A 16,707-nucleotide genomic window follows, 5' to 3' on the forward strand; every position below is an offset into this window, starting at 1 on the left:
TTATAAACGATCTTCAACTTCTGATCCTAAATGACTCTTTTGTATTTACTTTGAGTTCCATGAAAAACTCAGACTTTCAGTTCAATTAGCAAATACCTTCTAGACGAATCTCCCAAATTGCCCAAGTGGTAGGAAAACCTAAACTGCATCATTTGGCACCCAAAGCCTTTCCTTGCAAAGTAGAGGTAGTTATATTTAACATTTAATGTAAACCACATGGCTACTATTAAAATCTAAAGCAAATTCAGATCTTCAGATCTGAAGAGTCAGCCACCAAGAGCCACCTCGAAGAGCAGTGGCTCCTCCAAGTTTGAATTCCAGCCTCTAAGAATCATCTTCACTTTTTTGTCTAAGGCATAAAGATACTTCACATTACCGTGTGCCACCCTACAATGTTTTCCTTTACAGAAATTTTTAGGGTCATAGAGCACGGGAAGGGGCATTGGGTTAGGGCAGCAGTACACTTGTCTGCACAGCGGTTCCCCCCTCGGCGCTCAGTGGAGGCTGTTTCTCACCTCACTAGGTGTCCATCTCCCCTTCCTTTTCTCTGTTCTTCTGATGATTAGACATCTCTCTTAGATATAAATAACCTGCACAGGGCCTAATCCACTTATATACACAGTGATAAAGGCTTTTCCATTTTTCCCCAAAGAAACATGCAATTCAAGCTGTGCGCTAGGCCAGGCCACTGTTTTGAGGTCCTGCTACAGAATAGTGCTCTTGACTCCAAAGGCTGAGATGGTACATTTGGCTTTGTGTGTGGCCGGATAGCAAAGATGCACAGGACTGTTTTCCAGTCCTTGAAACTGAGGCTTCCTGATGCCAAAAAGGCATAAGCTTGAGCACAAGCCAAATTTATTTTTCTCGAAGCATATTTATGAAAAAGTTCAAGGAAGCATTATAAAATAATAACAGATCATGGGACTACTATAAGTGCAATGGCTTTTTTTTTTTTTTTTTTTTTACAGTAAGATGGCACCTAAGAAAAAACTTTTGCTTGAATTAAGGCTGGCCAAACCAAACAATAACAACAACAGCAAAATTATATATGGATGTTGTTGTTGTTGTTTTTGTTGTTAGGTAAGGTACCATGAGTGACTCATTATCAGGGCAATGTTTTGTTGATACCACGAGAAATTCAAATTTGAGTTGCCCACTTTGTGTGTGTTTTTGAAAACACGATGATGCCAAAAGTACTGTTTCAGCAAACAGGTTCAAGTTTACAAATCTCTCTGTAGAAAGGAAGTACCATTTGATAACAACTTTCCAAGTTGAGCTGCTCAGCAACTTGTAGGCTTACTCATTAAATCTTAATATGATAACAAAATTAGCAGAAAATGTTGAATGTATTAAGTCATCATGTGTTTTGTCTTCCCTTCGTAATCCCTTTCTAATAATATTTTTTAATCTGGTTTCAATATTTTGATTTCAGGATTCAAAATGTAAAATAGAATAAAGTTCATAATGCAATTATTCAGATAATTCAAGTAAAAAACTGCCTCTGTTGAGTAAACCAGATAGAGGCATAGTGGGTTTTGATTTTAGGTAATGGTCTTATTTCCCATTTAAATGCATTTTGACAGATCTGGTTGGAACTTAATTTTTCTCAGGGAATATTTGGCACAGGAAGTCTCATCTATAGATGATAATAATCAAGCCACCACAGTATGAAAAGATATAAAAAGCAATTATCCAATGAATCTGAGCTCTGAAAACATCTAAACTTTATAAATTAGCTTTACAAATTTTGATCATCATTAAGGTTTATTTGTGACTATCTGCCATGTCTATTTAAATAAACTTAGTTCAGTGATCAATGCATAATCCAAACTGAAAGGTCACTTTGGACACATACCAGTTAATTTACAGTTAATCAGAAAATAAATTTAAGTATCACAAAGCCGCAGACTTCAAATTTCAATGTGAAACTGATTCAGTTGGTTAGGGAATGAATAAAATTTCTTAAATCTATTTTTTATCAAATAATGAAGCTTTTCAAATCACAATGCTACATATACCGTGTTACGTATGAAAAAATAATGAACAAGCGGTTCCTTACGTTGTGAAAATTTCAAAATATCAGTGAAATATAAACCAGTTTTAAACAGATACAAGTGATTTATATCCACTCATTTCCTGACCATGAAGTTTCCTGATTATTGTGTATGAAAAACACTATCTTAGAATGCTTGCTGCTGAAAGCTGGAGAACCTCTACTTTGTTCACCTTCAGCTAGAGATGCAAATTCCATCTACACTTTCTGTTTTACCCACTAGCCCAGACAGGACGTTTGTGGTTCCATGGTTCTTCTTTCCTAACCCATTTCTGAATAAAAAAAAATTTACTTTCAGCAGTTTCCTGGTAAAGCTTGAAATCTTGTAGCAGGAACTCAAAACCTGGTTATGTAAGCAGAAAAGAGAAGTGCCAGAGCCACTGAGAAGAAGACATGCGGCGTTGCTTACTTAAATCCCCATCCTGTGCCCCCAAGGACAATAGCTGCTACCAGGATGGCCCCAGCGATGGAGCCTATTATGAGATTGGTGGCACTAGGACCTGTGACAAAGGATCATGGGAAGAAAGTCATATGAGCCAACTACTGTCATTACCACGAGGGAAAGGCAGTTAAGTGGTTTCAGGAAGTAAATACCCTGCATTGAAAAGTCGCTAAGCACTTAAATCGTCTTTATTTACTTCGCTTAATTTGCACAGCCGATGCAACGGAGAGCTACTGCTTGGAAAGGAATGCCTCTACATCTAAAGCTTCTGCACCGCTGACAATTAAGTTCCTTTAAATTCACCTTCCACAGATTTTGAAGCAAATGAGCCCCACCTGCTGGCACATCTTTCTTCTCCTCCTTCCCAACATCATGAATCAAACAAGCAAAAGAGCACATCAAGAACCCAGGTGCATTAGAATTAGCTAGACCTGACTGGCAAATGAGGGCAGGAAAAGAGGGAAAAATAGTCTAATAAAGTGCTCTCTCAGGCAGCACACCAAGTTGTCTGAATGCTACATTTTTGTTTTATCCCCCACTTGGAAACAGACCCCATTTAAAAGTCAGAAGGAGGTTCCAAATAAAGATCTGACTTTGAAGCCTTGCTCTCAGAGATGCATTTCTTCACTGTATGGATCCATACAGTATTGAAACAACGGCAGGTGGTTCCAAAGGCAAGATAGGTAGGAAGCATAAAACTTATTTAGGCAATTTTGTGGAAATGGAAAAAAGATTCGGCAAGTTCAATTGAGACTATCTTTCAAGTTCCCATTTGCAATTTGAGGCTTGGAGATATACTTTCAAAAGGGAGCGGAGAGGACAGCAAGCTAGAAGACACAAGTGGAGTTTGCATCAATAGTTGGAGTCAGAGTCGATTCACAGGACAGCACATCCTCTCCACTCACAGAGGGAAATGCTGTAGCTCTTGATTTTTCAAGGTAAGCAACCTTAACTTTAGTGCAGGATTATTTTGAATATCCCATCCTTAAGGATGCTAGTACATAGGTACAGTGCCCCAAACAGCAGAAACCTTCCAGTCCTGAGTATCCTGTACCGGAAGTCACAAGACCAATTTTGGTATTTCCCCTAAAATCCTCAACTTGGTGTATATATATTCATTTCTGTGTAAAAAAATTCTCTTTTCTGCTCACATCAGTGCCCTCAACTGTGTACATAAATGGATGCCAGTTTGAGCAGCACCAAAATTGTGTGCATCACATGTTTTTACTTAGAGACCACCTAGTGCTTGTGAGGGTGAGTAGAAAGGTGGGGGACAGATGCAGTGGGGGCTTGGGGATGTTGTATCTTCAGGCTCTTGGGCTTGTGACACGTTCTTAAGACTAACCACTGAGGTCCTATAGAACACACATCTCAGTGTCCTTCAGGAACGCACGAATGATAATACATAGTAGTAAGAGAGCAATATAACCAGGTTAGTGTCTCTACACTGAGCACGTACTACATGCCAGGTGTGGTTTTAAGCATGTGACAAGTATTCTCTCATTGGATCCTCACAAAAACCATACAAAGTAGGAGTTATGACTATCCCTGTCTAATAGAAGAAGAAGCGTTCTACTTCTAGAACGTAGTTATAGAGGCAAGATGTGAACACAGATTTGACTGACTCAAAAGCTTATGCTAAAAATCAAGGGTCAGCAAACTATAGCCCATTGGCCAAATGTGGTCCCACTTCCTGTTTTTGCAAAGCAATTTGATTGGAAGACAGCCACACTGATAGGTTTTCATGTTGTTTACAGTTACTTTTGTACTAAGACAGCAAAGTCCTAAGGTTGTGACAAACATCCTGTGGCCTGCAAAGCCAAAACTATTTATCTCCTGGCCCTTTACAAAAAGTCTGCTAACCCCTACTCTAATGAAACATCCCATTTATATGTATTTCCTTCCCGCACTTTAATAGGGAAACACATTTTGAAACAAACGTTGAGACAATATTTCTATTTCCATGTACATTCTGCTTTAGGCATGGTTTGCACTTTACTAGCTCAGAAAACAGGCTGGGATTAGAATCAATACATAATTCATGAGAAATGATTCCTGATTTACAATTATAAACTAAGGAGCAGAAATAAAAGTCCCCATTCCCCCCCCCAAACCTTCTGTCCATAGAATCCTTAGTGACTAAGTGAACCTTACACTATCAGCTAAGCCAGGAGGTGTTAAAACAATCTATATTGTACTATTGTGGATTTTTTAAAAACCATGTTTATGATTTAGCAATTATGGCACAATCTAGAATTTGCAGGAAAACAGTCAGCTAACAAGAACAGTGCAGAAACCCAGAATAATAAGTAACAAATCTATTTTAAGAAAAAAATACACGTATACGGACTTACCTGTCACAACCAGAAATAGGCACAAACCAACAAGACTGGAAGGGAGGAGGAAAACATGCTGGTAACAAGGACCATGCTTTACAACGAATGCCCTGGGGCTTGCCTATCTCTAAGGCTCAAAGGGAAAATTATTAAAACTCCTTCCTTAGTCGGTACACAGCAGCACATCACAATTACGATCAGTAAATAATCTAAAAAACATTGGAATGATTTTTTTTTTTTTAGAAAACTATCCTTCTTCAAGGAGGAATTTCACATAAATATCTATGTAAAATTTCCCCTGAAAAAGAAATGTTACTTCTATATATCATCCAGGCAGCAGATCAAAGGTGAAATTTTTATAGGACAGAGTTTTATTTTCTCTAAAGATGCTACCTCTACAATAATACTTTATTTTCTAACATGTAAAGGTAAACAAAATATCCTTTCCAGTATTTCTAGCTGCTCTGAGTTAATGAACTTTACGGTCCCTACCGATGGGCTGTGAGTGAGCAGGTGCAAGTCAAGTCAAAGTCCTTCCAAGCAGGGGAGAGAAGGCTCAGATAATCTTCAGCCCAGAGCGGGACCTATGGGCTTGGGCCCCTCTTCCTGCTGTGTCAGTGCCTGGGTCTCCCAGGCCCAGGATGGAAGAGCACCTAGGGGCTGTACTTACTGGGACTAAGGAGGAATGTATGTAATAGGATCAACATGCCCACAGTTTGGTCCGGTTGAGTAGAGGGTGTCCAGTGATTCCTCAAGATACTAGTACTTCACCCCTGGGCCACTATGAAGTGTTACCACCACCCCTAACACAGAGACAGCATGTGAAGGGGTATTTCTGTCATTTGTAAATGTCCCTTGTAATTAGAGACAGAGGGAAAAATCGCTCTTTTAGCCTAAAGATTAGGAATCTCATGAAAGCAACATCCCATAGAGAACTGACAGCTATTCTGAGGATGTGGATCCAGTTCAGAGCAACCTCAATAAAGGTGCCAGAAGACCTTAGAGTTCTCTGAGAGATCAACAGGCAAGTGATGCACAAGTTACTTATTTATGAACTGGCTATTTTTAAGACAAAGCCAACCAGATAATTTGCAACTATTCACGGAAGGTTTTACAGGTTTGGATAAATATCTCTTTCTTCTTCTTTGGTCCCAAATATTTATGTAAACTTCTGATTTGAATTATCTATTTTAAGTGGAAAAAAAATGAAGGCAATACCCTACATAACTTCTTTACAAAAAAAAAAAATTAACCAAAGCCTCCCTCATCACTCTAAATAAGTGGAAAAAAATATTAGTGACTATCAGTCCAATTACCGTAAAAAGAAGCTACAACTATTGATAATCCCTAGTTGGATATGTGGATCTATTTGACTAGTGAAGATTGTATTAATTATAAGAATCCTAAGCAAACACTCATATAAAAGCATTTTTGCTAATAAAACATAACAAAAGGGTGTATCTTAAAATTACTTCTATAAGGAGAGGAGCGGGGCGCCTGGGTGGCTCAGTCAGTTAAGCGTCTGCCTTCAGCTCAGGTCCTGATCCCCGCTGGGGACTGAGTCCCGAGTAGGGCTCCCTGCTCGGGGGAGAGTCTGGTTCTCCCTCTCCCTCTGCTCCTCCCCCACCCCACCCCATCCCCTCTTGTGCTCTCTGGCTCTCTCTCTGAAATAAATAAATAAGATCTTTAAAATAAGTAGAGGAGCAATGGGAGCTTTTGGACCATTGTCTTAATTGAGAAGACATCATAAGCACCCCAATATTATTTTATGCCCCACATTGTTCCAGACAGGAGAAGGTTCTTCACTGCACGAGAAGACCACATGACACAAACACATCCAAGTCACACCACAAGTTGCACTAGCATGGGAAACACGTTGACGAGACAACACACAGTAGGGGTCAGGTACAAGGGTCAGCTCATCACACATCGGGAACCAAACAGAAACACTCTGAAACTCACAGAGATGCTTACTCTATTCCCCACCCTGTGCCTCCAAAAATCACCCCCAGGGCCAGAATGGTGCCTGCCACAGCACCTATTAGTCTGCTTGTGGCCATGTTCACTGTGCGGAGGGAAAACGGAGATCTTTTTTAATAAAGGACATTAATCACACACCAATTTTGCTAACACACAAAATAACCTTTTCAGGAAACGCTCTGGAAGTCAGTTAAGTACTGACATCTTTCCTTTAAGATTTGAAATGAAGGTTTACATACACACTGAGAATACTTGAGGATAATTTGTATAATTTTGAGGATAATTTAACTGCAAACTCCACAAACCCTTCTTAAAAACATCATCTCTTATAAATGCTGTTGAACCCATATATAATCTAATTTGAATTAGAGTTCCTACAAGGAATGAATTGTAATTAAAATATCATTTAAACTGCCTAACAGCAAGTCTGGGTTTCAATTACAAAGTAACAAGCCATTAGTATATTTTATAAACTTCTCAAACTGTAAAATATGCCTAAGAGGCTACATGTTTTTAAAATTCAGAATTTATTATCTAATTTTGTGAAAGTCCTTACAAATTTAAAAGACTATCTTTAAGATTAAGTGTATTTTCACCTGTAAGAGTGTATTTCACGTAACTCTGCAATGTTTGGGTTTCTGTCACAGTATTTGGGCATTTAGGGTTTTTTTTTTGTTTACAGTTTGAGTCCATAAACTACTCGCTGAGAAAAAGTTAGGGTCACCAGGAGGCGTGGACCAGCCAGCAGTAGATTACTGAGTGGAGATACTCCACGCTTGCACATCACCTCTTCCATGCAGAGCTTTCGGATCTTGCAAAAAGGGCCTGCGCTGAGTAGAGGTCCTCAAGTTGCTCTCCACACAGGCAAGGTGAAGGTTAACATTGAAGCAGAAAGGCAGAATAAGATTGAGTGTGTGAGTGCAAGCGTGTGGACACATACACACTTTACCTCATTCCCATGTGAATCGAAAGTACTGGCTTCAAATCACTTTACTAATGAAAAGAGAGACTGACTTTGATAAGGCTGCATCACACACACTGTGTGCTGTGAGGCAATGAAGCAAAACAAAGAACCACAATTTGAACTCACGACTGTTTAAAGCTCAATATTGGGGTCATTGACCTTTTTTGTCTAACTCCTCTCTGAAAGAAGAGAGAGAACCTCAGATCTCCAACCCTGGTGAGCAGCTGTACTTCATTTCATCACAGGGCAAATAATATGAGTAACAGTCTAGCTTTATCATTAGGAAGGTACAACCTGAGTTGTTCTTAAAAAGAAAAAAAAAATGTGAAATACAACAGAAAACAGAGAAAGTCTACTGAGGACGTTGAGGAGAATGGAAAGAAGACCAACATATAAGATGGTGGTGATGTTTTCCAAATAGAACAATACATTATAATCCAAAATAACCTGAACTATATCTCAGATTTCCAAACTGTGAAGGCAAATACTGGAATGAAAGGTATTATAGATAGAAATACACATTTTTTTAAAAGATCTTAGAAAAATCATTGCCTTCAGAATACTAAATTAACCAGGACATATTATTTTGTAATTTTTTTCCCTTAAGATTTAGGCATTGGCCCTCAGAGCCAAAATGCATGAAAGTCCTATTACCTGTCCAATTTTTATATAAGCTACAATGTTTTAGAGTGCTAAATTGTAGGAAACACACACACACACACACACACACACACACACACAGGTAAGATGTGGTGCTACATGAATACTTGTTAATTTTTAAAAACTATAACTGCATGAATGAATAAAATGGCAATTTAAAGAGGCTTTTGTGTTTGCTGTAGATGTAATTTCTCACTGTACAATCAAGAGAATTAGGCAATCTGTCATGTGGGTTTTAAAAATCAAACAGAAGAGCAAGGCATTTCTGTAGATGCTTCAAATATGCATTCCAGGTAAACAAATACAGCCTATAATCTCTTCTGAGCAAGAATAATTATCTTCAAATTCTTAACTGATAACAACTCTTAATACCAAAGAGAGATAAATTAAGTGTGAAAAGAGCTTTTTCAAAAGTATCCTCCATCCTCCTTGTTCACCCTCCCTCCTTCCCTCTCGCTGCCTTCAACTCTTGTACATTGAGAACGTATGTGAAATACACTTGGCTCTATCAGGATACTGAAGAGGGTTATCTCTTCCAGAAGGTTGTGATTCAACCTGCTTTTAAACTGACATGAATTAATCAACTGGCTCACAAGTGGGTGGATTTTTGCAGGGGACAAATTTGAAAACGGAAGGTTCAGCTGCTCCTTGCAGCTACAAAGGATTTATCTTATTTAAAAGAAGAAAAAACAACCCCCCCCAAACCCCACCTTGTATCTTTGGGGGCCTATGCTGTCGTTTTACTCCTGTACTAATTGATTAGTGATGCAACTGTATCTGTTCATTCACTCGTTCACTTGTTCATTTGTTATCTATTAAATGTCTTTTTTGTTCCAGGAACTATGCCAGGCACATGATGACATACCTTTTTTTTCTCCGCGTCCCACCAAACCTGGAGATGGAACTAGTAAAGACTCTAGCTAATAACACAATCCCCCTATGAGGGACTCAACTTTCTTCCCTAACTCTTTAACGTACTTACCTTTGCGTTATAACTTGTCTGTGGAAATTCTTTATTACCTACTGGTATGTCTTCATTTTTGTTTTCTCACCAATTTCTGTTGTCTTTTGGCTTATTATTATCATTGTTTTTAGTTTGGGTTACCTGCTATCTAGTATCACATGTAAAGGCACATTTTTAAATAAACTTGTACTATTAAGATACAAACTATAACTTTCCTCCTTTTCGTAAGACTTTCTACTTTATTAGTAGAATTCTCCCACAGACAAGTCATGCTTCCAATAGAGTGAAATTGTGCTTTTGAAACTGAGCAATTGGGGTTTTTTTTCTTATTTTTGAGAGTTTCTGAAAAAAAAAAAAAGGTGCATTTATTTCATCTAAGTGATTCTAATGAGCCAAAGGGCTATCATCCTGTATCCCTTAATAATTCAAAGACTGGAAGCATCAAAGCCATCATCTGTACTCTTATAAGCCAAAGTTCCTTCTGTAGGGATTTATGATTTCACTAAAATTTAAGATTAGAAATAAATACTAAATATACTCTTTATAATTTAGAATATAACACTGGCATGACAAGCATGTTTTCTAGCTCCATATTTCAATGTTAGACAATCAGATCTCCTTACTCTTTTCCATGAAATTAAAAAATAAGTTCATTTTCAGATACATTGGGTGAAATGTCTAAGAAGATGAAAAATTATTTCATATAAGAGTATTATTTCAGACAGTTTACATTGTCAATGAAAATATCCTGGAGTTTTTCTGAACTCAAACAAAATCAATTCAGTTACTAAAAAATTAACACCTGGTAAATCCTTCAGTTATTGATGAGGCCATTATTAATGAGAAAAATACATAAGTGATACATAATTATACATGAGCATAATCATATATGATAATCATAATTACTCATCTGTAGTCATCTGAACTACAAAATCAAAGATTTGTGTACTCACAAAGGAAGTTATCAACAAGATATATGCAAACAGTAAATGTAAACACTAAGTAATACTCCTCAAGGTATTAAGACTTAGAAATTATTGTTTTCAAAGCGCTAAATGCTGATAATATAAAACTCCCTTGACAGGTAATGGATCAGCTAACCAGCTTAATCACAACAGGGTTACTGTTTGACCCTTTCTACTTATTACTGCGCTATGAGAACCAGCAGAATAACTTAATACTCAGCTTTAAATAAGGCAGTGCACAATAACAGAGCATTAGGCTCAAGATCAGGTGATCTATGTTTTATTCTTGGCTTTGTCCCTACCTAGCTGTTAACTAATAATTAAATTAGTCTTCTCATCTGTAGAACAGCGGGTCTGGACTGAATGACCACTAAGGCCCTTCTATCTCTGATTTGATGACTATGGACATAATGAAAGGGTCTGAGCAAAGCTCCCAGGAAGGCCTCTGTCCTTCCTTATCAATGGAAACATGTGATATGTTCCAGTTTCTTCTCTTCCCTCCCGTAATGGCGATGCAAACCATCCAGTTTGAAAAGTTCCACTGTACTGCATAATAAGCACCAATCAAAGATGTCCATGAATTGTCAAAAATTACCAGTACTTCTACTGGCTCTCCCTGCAGCAGGTGGGAGTTCTAGCCTTTTAAAGGGTACAAACTTATCCTACCCCATTAGGACAAACCAAAATAATTTCTCTGAATTCAGTGGACACATGTTGGGAGAAGAAGGACCAGAAGAGTCCTCATATGTGAAATAAATGTCAATGTGGAGAACATGAGTGAAGTAATATGTAATAGAAAATCCTTTTTAGAAAAATCTCTGCTCACATGGTTTTTGCTTTGAAATGCCATTTCCTGTCTTTTAATAATTTTGGCTTGAGAGGTTGGAGCAAATAAACCAGTATGCTTTAAACTATGGGTAGACAGGTGCAGAGTGACTTCAATGGCAACATTTTTACGTGTGTGTGTGTGTGTGTGTGTGTGTGTGTTTGTTTTTTTTGTTTGTTTGTTTTTTGTTTTTGTTTTTTTTTTTGGTTCCTACTCAGATGGAGATGTTGAATTTTTATTCTTCCAGACACTTACTTTTAAAATACCTGAAACACATTGGCTAATTTCTGGTGCCCCCAAATCAACTGAAGCAAAGCCACAGAGTTTGCCTTGATTTTTACTAATTTAGGTTTTGATCCAGAGCCCTGCAGCTGGATACAAATTTATCTTTCATGCCTTTGTTAGTAATACAGAAGACTATTTTCATTTTGCTTTTTGAATTTTTTTCCTCCATGACAAGAAAATAAAACTAAATATTTTTTAAATATCTTGTCACTGTATCTATACAAAAAAAAGTCATCTATGGCTAGACAGGCCAGATCACTTGGGTGTTGCCCGTTTTATGACAAGCATTTGAGAAGCACCACTGTGATCCGCAAGGCAAGTGCCAACCAAACTAATTCAATCATGAGAAAGAATATATGGTAATCAGAGAAAATCTATGGCACCTAACTAGCTGCTGGACCTACAGTCAAGAAAGTACACACTGTTTCAATATTTGGAGTTCATGACCTGCTACTCTTCAACAAGGCAATACAACAAACCATTACTGATAAACTGAAAAACAGTACTAACATGCACCATCTTATTTTCCTTCACATGTTCCCAATGGGAAAGTCTGTAATATTTATTGAGGACCTGAAGTATGCCAAGGATATGCTGCTCTTTAGCTAGTAGATGGTCAATAAATATTTTCTATGGATAAAATGAGAGATAAAATACTCTTACCAATTTCTTTTAACCAGAATATAAAAAATAAAATCATAAAACTCACTATGAGGTGTTAAAATTTTGAATTCTGTTGTTTCTCATTTTACTTGTGTATTAACAGATTTTTCTATAGAGGCTGAAAAGATATTAACAACCATTATAGACAGAGCTATTATTTAGTCATACTAAAATTGCATGGCTTTTCTGGAAATCTAATAATTTATAATAACTGCTCTTCATTTGTAGTAATTAATGGCTTTTTTCAACTTAATCAAGATTATCAGAGTCATGAGGATTTTAACAATTCTGGAACCAGTGGGTGCCTTTACTTTAGTGATTCCATTGTCTTCATTAATAATGAAAAAAGAAAATGTGCAACAGAAAAGAAACACACCAGAATGTGTATATTGATTACCTCTGAGTTGTGGAATTAAGGGTGATTTTTATTTCCTTTTTAACCTTTTTCTGTATTTTCAAAATTCTCTACAATAAACATGTATTACTTGAATGGTCATAAAAGTTATTTTTAAAAGACAGTATAGAATAGAATCACAGGGAAAAGGAAAACAAAACGGAAGGCAGCCATGAATCTCTTCTCCAGAATGCGGCTGTTTACACCTCCATCTAAGCTTTCTAGGCATGGGTGGGTGAGGAATTGGGGAACAGACAGATCCAGACACCTGATAAATCCCCACTCCACCTAATGAAAAAGGACAGAGTCTTAGGCAATGGAGCTCTGTTCATCTTTTCAGGCATCTTTATGCATTGCTTGAGGAAACAGCATCTAGACCTTTAGGAGAATCAGACATGCCATGGAGAGAAAATTTGGAAAGTGTGAATGTCTGTTTCCCTTGTGGGAGCTTTAAATCCACTCTAAATCCAACTTCTGAAGGCGGATCCAAGAATTTTTTGTTCCAGTTTTAAGGTAACTAAAGACTAAATGTGAAAGTGGAATTGGTTCCTTTTTACAAATAGAAAAAGGAGAACAGAAATAGACTGCGAGGGCGTGACTATGATTCTTATAGAATTTTAGCATCATGGGCATTTTCAGCAAATGCACGAAGAGTGTTTAGCACACCCACTATTACTGAACATTACACATGCACCCAGACCGCTACATCTCTTCAGGAATTGGGGACCATGGAGCTTCATACACTTTTGAAGTTGTATTTACCCATATGGACAATGCTGAAGTTCAGAGTTTAAATGAGCTTTCATGCAAAACTAAGCAGATCAAAATCACTGTTTCTAGGTGCATTTTTTTTCCTACCTGCCGGAAAAAAAAATTATGATAGTTATTTATAAAACACCATTAGTGGTACCATGAAAAAGAAGAACCTGGTGTATGATGTCACTGGGATTCATCCTTTGTTCCAATAACTCTGGTTTCTCAGGTACAATGCTAGATAGATGCTGTAGTAAGCCTATTACAACTGATGACTTCTTTAGATCTTTGCAAAACATGAGGGCTTGGGAATGAGGGGAATAATGAGAAAGTGATTACCATGTTCATGATGACAAAGACTACATTATGACACAATGTAATGGGAGGCAATGGGCCTGGTCCTAGCCCTGTCTCTAATTACCTGGGTAACTTTATAGGATGTCACCTGACTTCAAGGCTTGTGTATTCTCATCTGCAAAGTGAGGGTGGTTCTAGATGGTCACTGAGACACCTCTTAATTCTAAAATTCTAGGGGCGTCTGGGTGGCTCAGTTGGTTGAGCATCCGACTCTTGATTTCGGCTCAGGTCACGATCTCAGGGTCGTGGGATGAAGCACTGCATTGGGCTCTGTGCTCAGCGTGGAGTCTGCTAGAAGTTCTCTCTCTCTCCCTCCACCATTCCCCTTGCTCTCTCTCTCAATAAATAAATAAAATCTTTTTTAAAAAAATAAAAATAAAATTCTAATTTCTCTCCTTCTGATGGCTGTTTAAGACAAAGTCCAGGCCTTTGTGTTCTCTTAAAGAATTAACATTCTGTGAAGATTTTCAGCTTCTCCCTAATCAAAAGCATGTTTAATCAGAATAAGAAGACTGCAATCTCCCTCTAGAGGGACTCAAATACTGAAGAATGACTAGAGTCTCACATCGGCCAAAAAAACTGTATCTATTAGAAAACTGGCATAGTGTAGACAAACTGTAAAATGATTAACATATGTGATTATCGAAAAAGAAGGTTTAAAGAAAGGAAACAGGAAGGAAGGAAATTGGTATATTTACTTCTTCTTAATCTCAGTTCTAAACTAAGGGGAAATTCACACATTTTTTTTCCTCTCAAGACGTCATTCTAGAATCCTTCATTCTGCAGTAACATGAACTATATATTTGAAAGGCCAAAAAAAAAAAAAAGATATTCTGATGTGTCTCCTTTCAAACCTATTAAAAGTTGTTATATTGGCACCATTGGAAGAGTACCAACAAATTCAGTATGTGATGAATTGAAACTGAAATCACACAAACCCTTGGGTCCTTCATCCTTGGGAGGGTGAAGGTTCCTAACCGGATCCCGGATACTGCAGTCAGTCCCTGCCCAGGTGAAATCACAGATGCAGGTGGCTTCATTACTACACACCTGTGAAGAACAAAGAACAGAGATGGGACATTGTCATTGGGATTGTGCTTTTCTGAATAATAGTGATAAATGTGAAAGAGCCATGGGGCAGGGCAGAAGCTTTTAAAAACTGTTGAATTTTTTAAGTCTCCCACAGTGGACAATGGGAGACATTGTCTATATTAAATTGTTGAATAGTGTTTTTCTTGTTAATTAAAGAGAGACCCATTTAAAAGAAGAAGACGTTTCATTAAATATTAATTGTTTATGTTGATATTATTTACCTGCACAAATGTCTGATGATGTAGTTTTTTCAAAAGTAGTTGTTTCTAGGAACATACTTTAGAAACATATGCTTAATTCAAGAAATTAATAGATACTGGGCTCCAGTGGCGAGGCCAGAGGTGAAAGGCCAGAAGACATAAATCATCAATGTACTGTTTTACCTCACCATGTCCAACACCACATTTGTTTGGTGGCACTGTCTCAGCCAAATGAACACCCCCCCACCTCCCCTGCCTGCCCTGGGATCACTCTTCTCTGTCAGCCAGGCTGAAGACCCTCCTCGCATGCTCTTTGTCTCCTTTTGCTGGTCCTGGAGACCAAGCAGCATGCTAGAATGGGCTTATAATTTAGATGAAATAAACAACCATCTGCAAACTAGAGACAGAGGTGTTGAAGCTCTTATTCACCTGTGAGATACATTCAGAGACCGATCATTAGGGATGATAAATTGAATAGAAGCTTATTTCTGTAAGAAGCTTTTTAATCTGAAATGTTATAGTACCACGATTACGATTAATGAGGCTGAATTTGACCTTTTATTTAACAGGATGAAAAAGTGGGAGAGATAGTAGAGAATGAAGAGCCTTTCTAAGCATTAAGTTTTGATGTGTTCAGGGCAACGACTGAAATATCTCTCCGGTGCTTTTATTTTAACATAGCGATCATTGCGCACTTACTACGTGCTAGGCACCTTCGCTGAGTGTTTTATGTAAAGCATCTAATTTGATCCTCACACTAGCACTCTGGTGGCTGTGGGAGGGTAAGTGACTTACCCGAAGTCACCGAGAGAAAAAGAAGCAGAGCCAGGACTCCTACCCGTGGCTCTATCCAGCCTTTAAATCCATGCTCTAAATCCCTAAGCTGTACTGCCTCCCCTGTGAGCCTAGGATTCAACCAAACCCGAAATGCTAAGTAGTCACTGGGCATGTCCTTCTTAGGCCTCTCTACCTTGTTCTACTCTACATCTACTCTATCTCTATATCTACTCTATATCTATATTTTGAATTATTATCACCTTCATTCCAGCATCTCCTTTTATATCATCACTCTCAATTTCTTCATGTCTTTTTTTTCCATTTCTAAAGTCTGTATACATTTTGAAAGATCTTTCTTTTACTAAACCAATTTAAATAATTATTAAAACTTGTTTCTAGATATTAAGTCTAGTTTTGCCAGGAAGTGTCTGCCCAAACACTTTTCAGAGAACTACAAATGTATTTCATTCAATTACAAATGTAGTTCATAGAATTACAAATCCATGCATGTGTGAGTAGAGAAGGCATCTTCTCTTGAGCTGGCAATGGTCTGCGCATAACCATACAACTTTAAACATGTGAATTATACCAGTGGTCCAACTTCTAGTCTATGCAATCTGGCACATGCAGATATTCAGTTTACATGCTGACTAGCTAAAGGGGAATTTCTGAGAGGACTAGTTATTTTGAATGGTACAAAGTAGTTCACGTGGGGTCGACAGCTCTATTAGGAACCATATCGATTTTCTTCCAATTCTTCAGATGTCAAGCTATAGATACGTGATGAATACAAACAGCCAGTGATAAGAGAAACAATGAAATAAAACCATATTAATACATATGGGTATTATCCTTAGCAGATAAGGATACTAAGGAAAGCATCTTAGGGCACAGATACTGGCAACACTCACAAAAGGAGAATGAATGATTGGAATGGAAATCTGACCGCTGTGAACTTTGAGGGTGCCAGACAATAAAAGTTTGAACCAGAACACA

The 16,707-nt window shown here is 37.8% G+C and overlaps 1 protein-coding gene across 3 annotated transcripts in view; it reads right to left on the bottom strand.

The window, feature by feature from the left end:
* Nucleotides 1-16,707, bottom strand: part of ADAM23 (ADAM metallopeptidase domain 23) — a 166,902-nt gene that overhangs the window by 8,227 nt on the left and 141,968 nt on the right. Inside the window, exons 24-25 of one of the 3 annotated variants that reach the window (XM_072813169.1) lie at nucleotides 14,581-14,692; nucleotides 2,463-2,553 (exon numbers count right to left, since the gene is read on the bottom strand). In XM_072813169.1, coding sequence (XP_072669270.1) covers nucleotides 2,463-2,553; nucleotides 14,581-14,692 — 203 coding nt within the window. Of the gene's footprint in view, nucleotides 1-2,462; nucleotides 2,554-6,805; nucleotides 6,897-14,580; nucleotides 14,693-16,707 lie in introns of all 3 variants that reach the window. The other 2 variants (XM_072813170.1, XM_072813171.1) reach the window with 2 other exon arrangements.

Source organism: Canis lupus, chromosome 36 (assembly GCF_048164855.1).
Source record: "Canis lupus baileyi chromosome 36, mCanLup2.hap1, whole genome shotgun sequence".
Taxonomy (NCBI): Eukaryota; Metazoa; Chordata; class Mammalia; order Carnivora; family Canidae; genus Canis; species Canis lupus.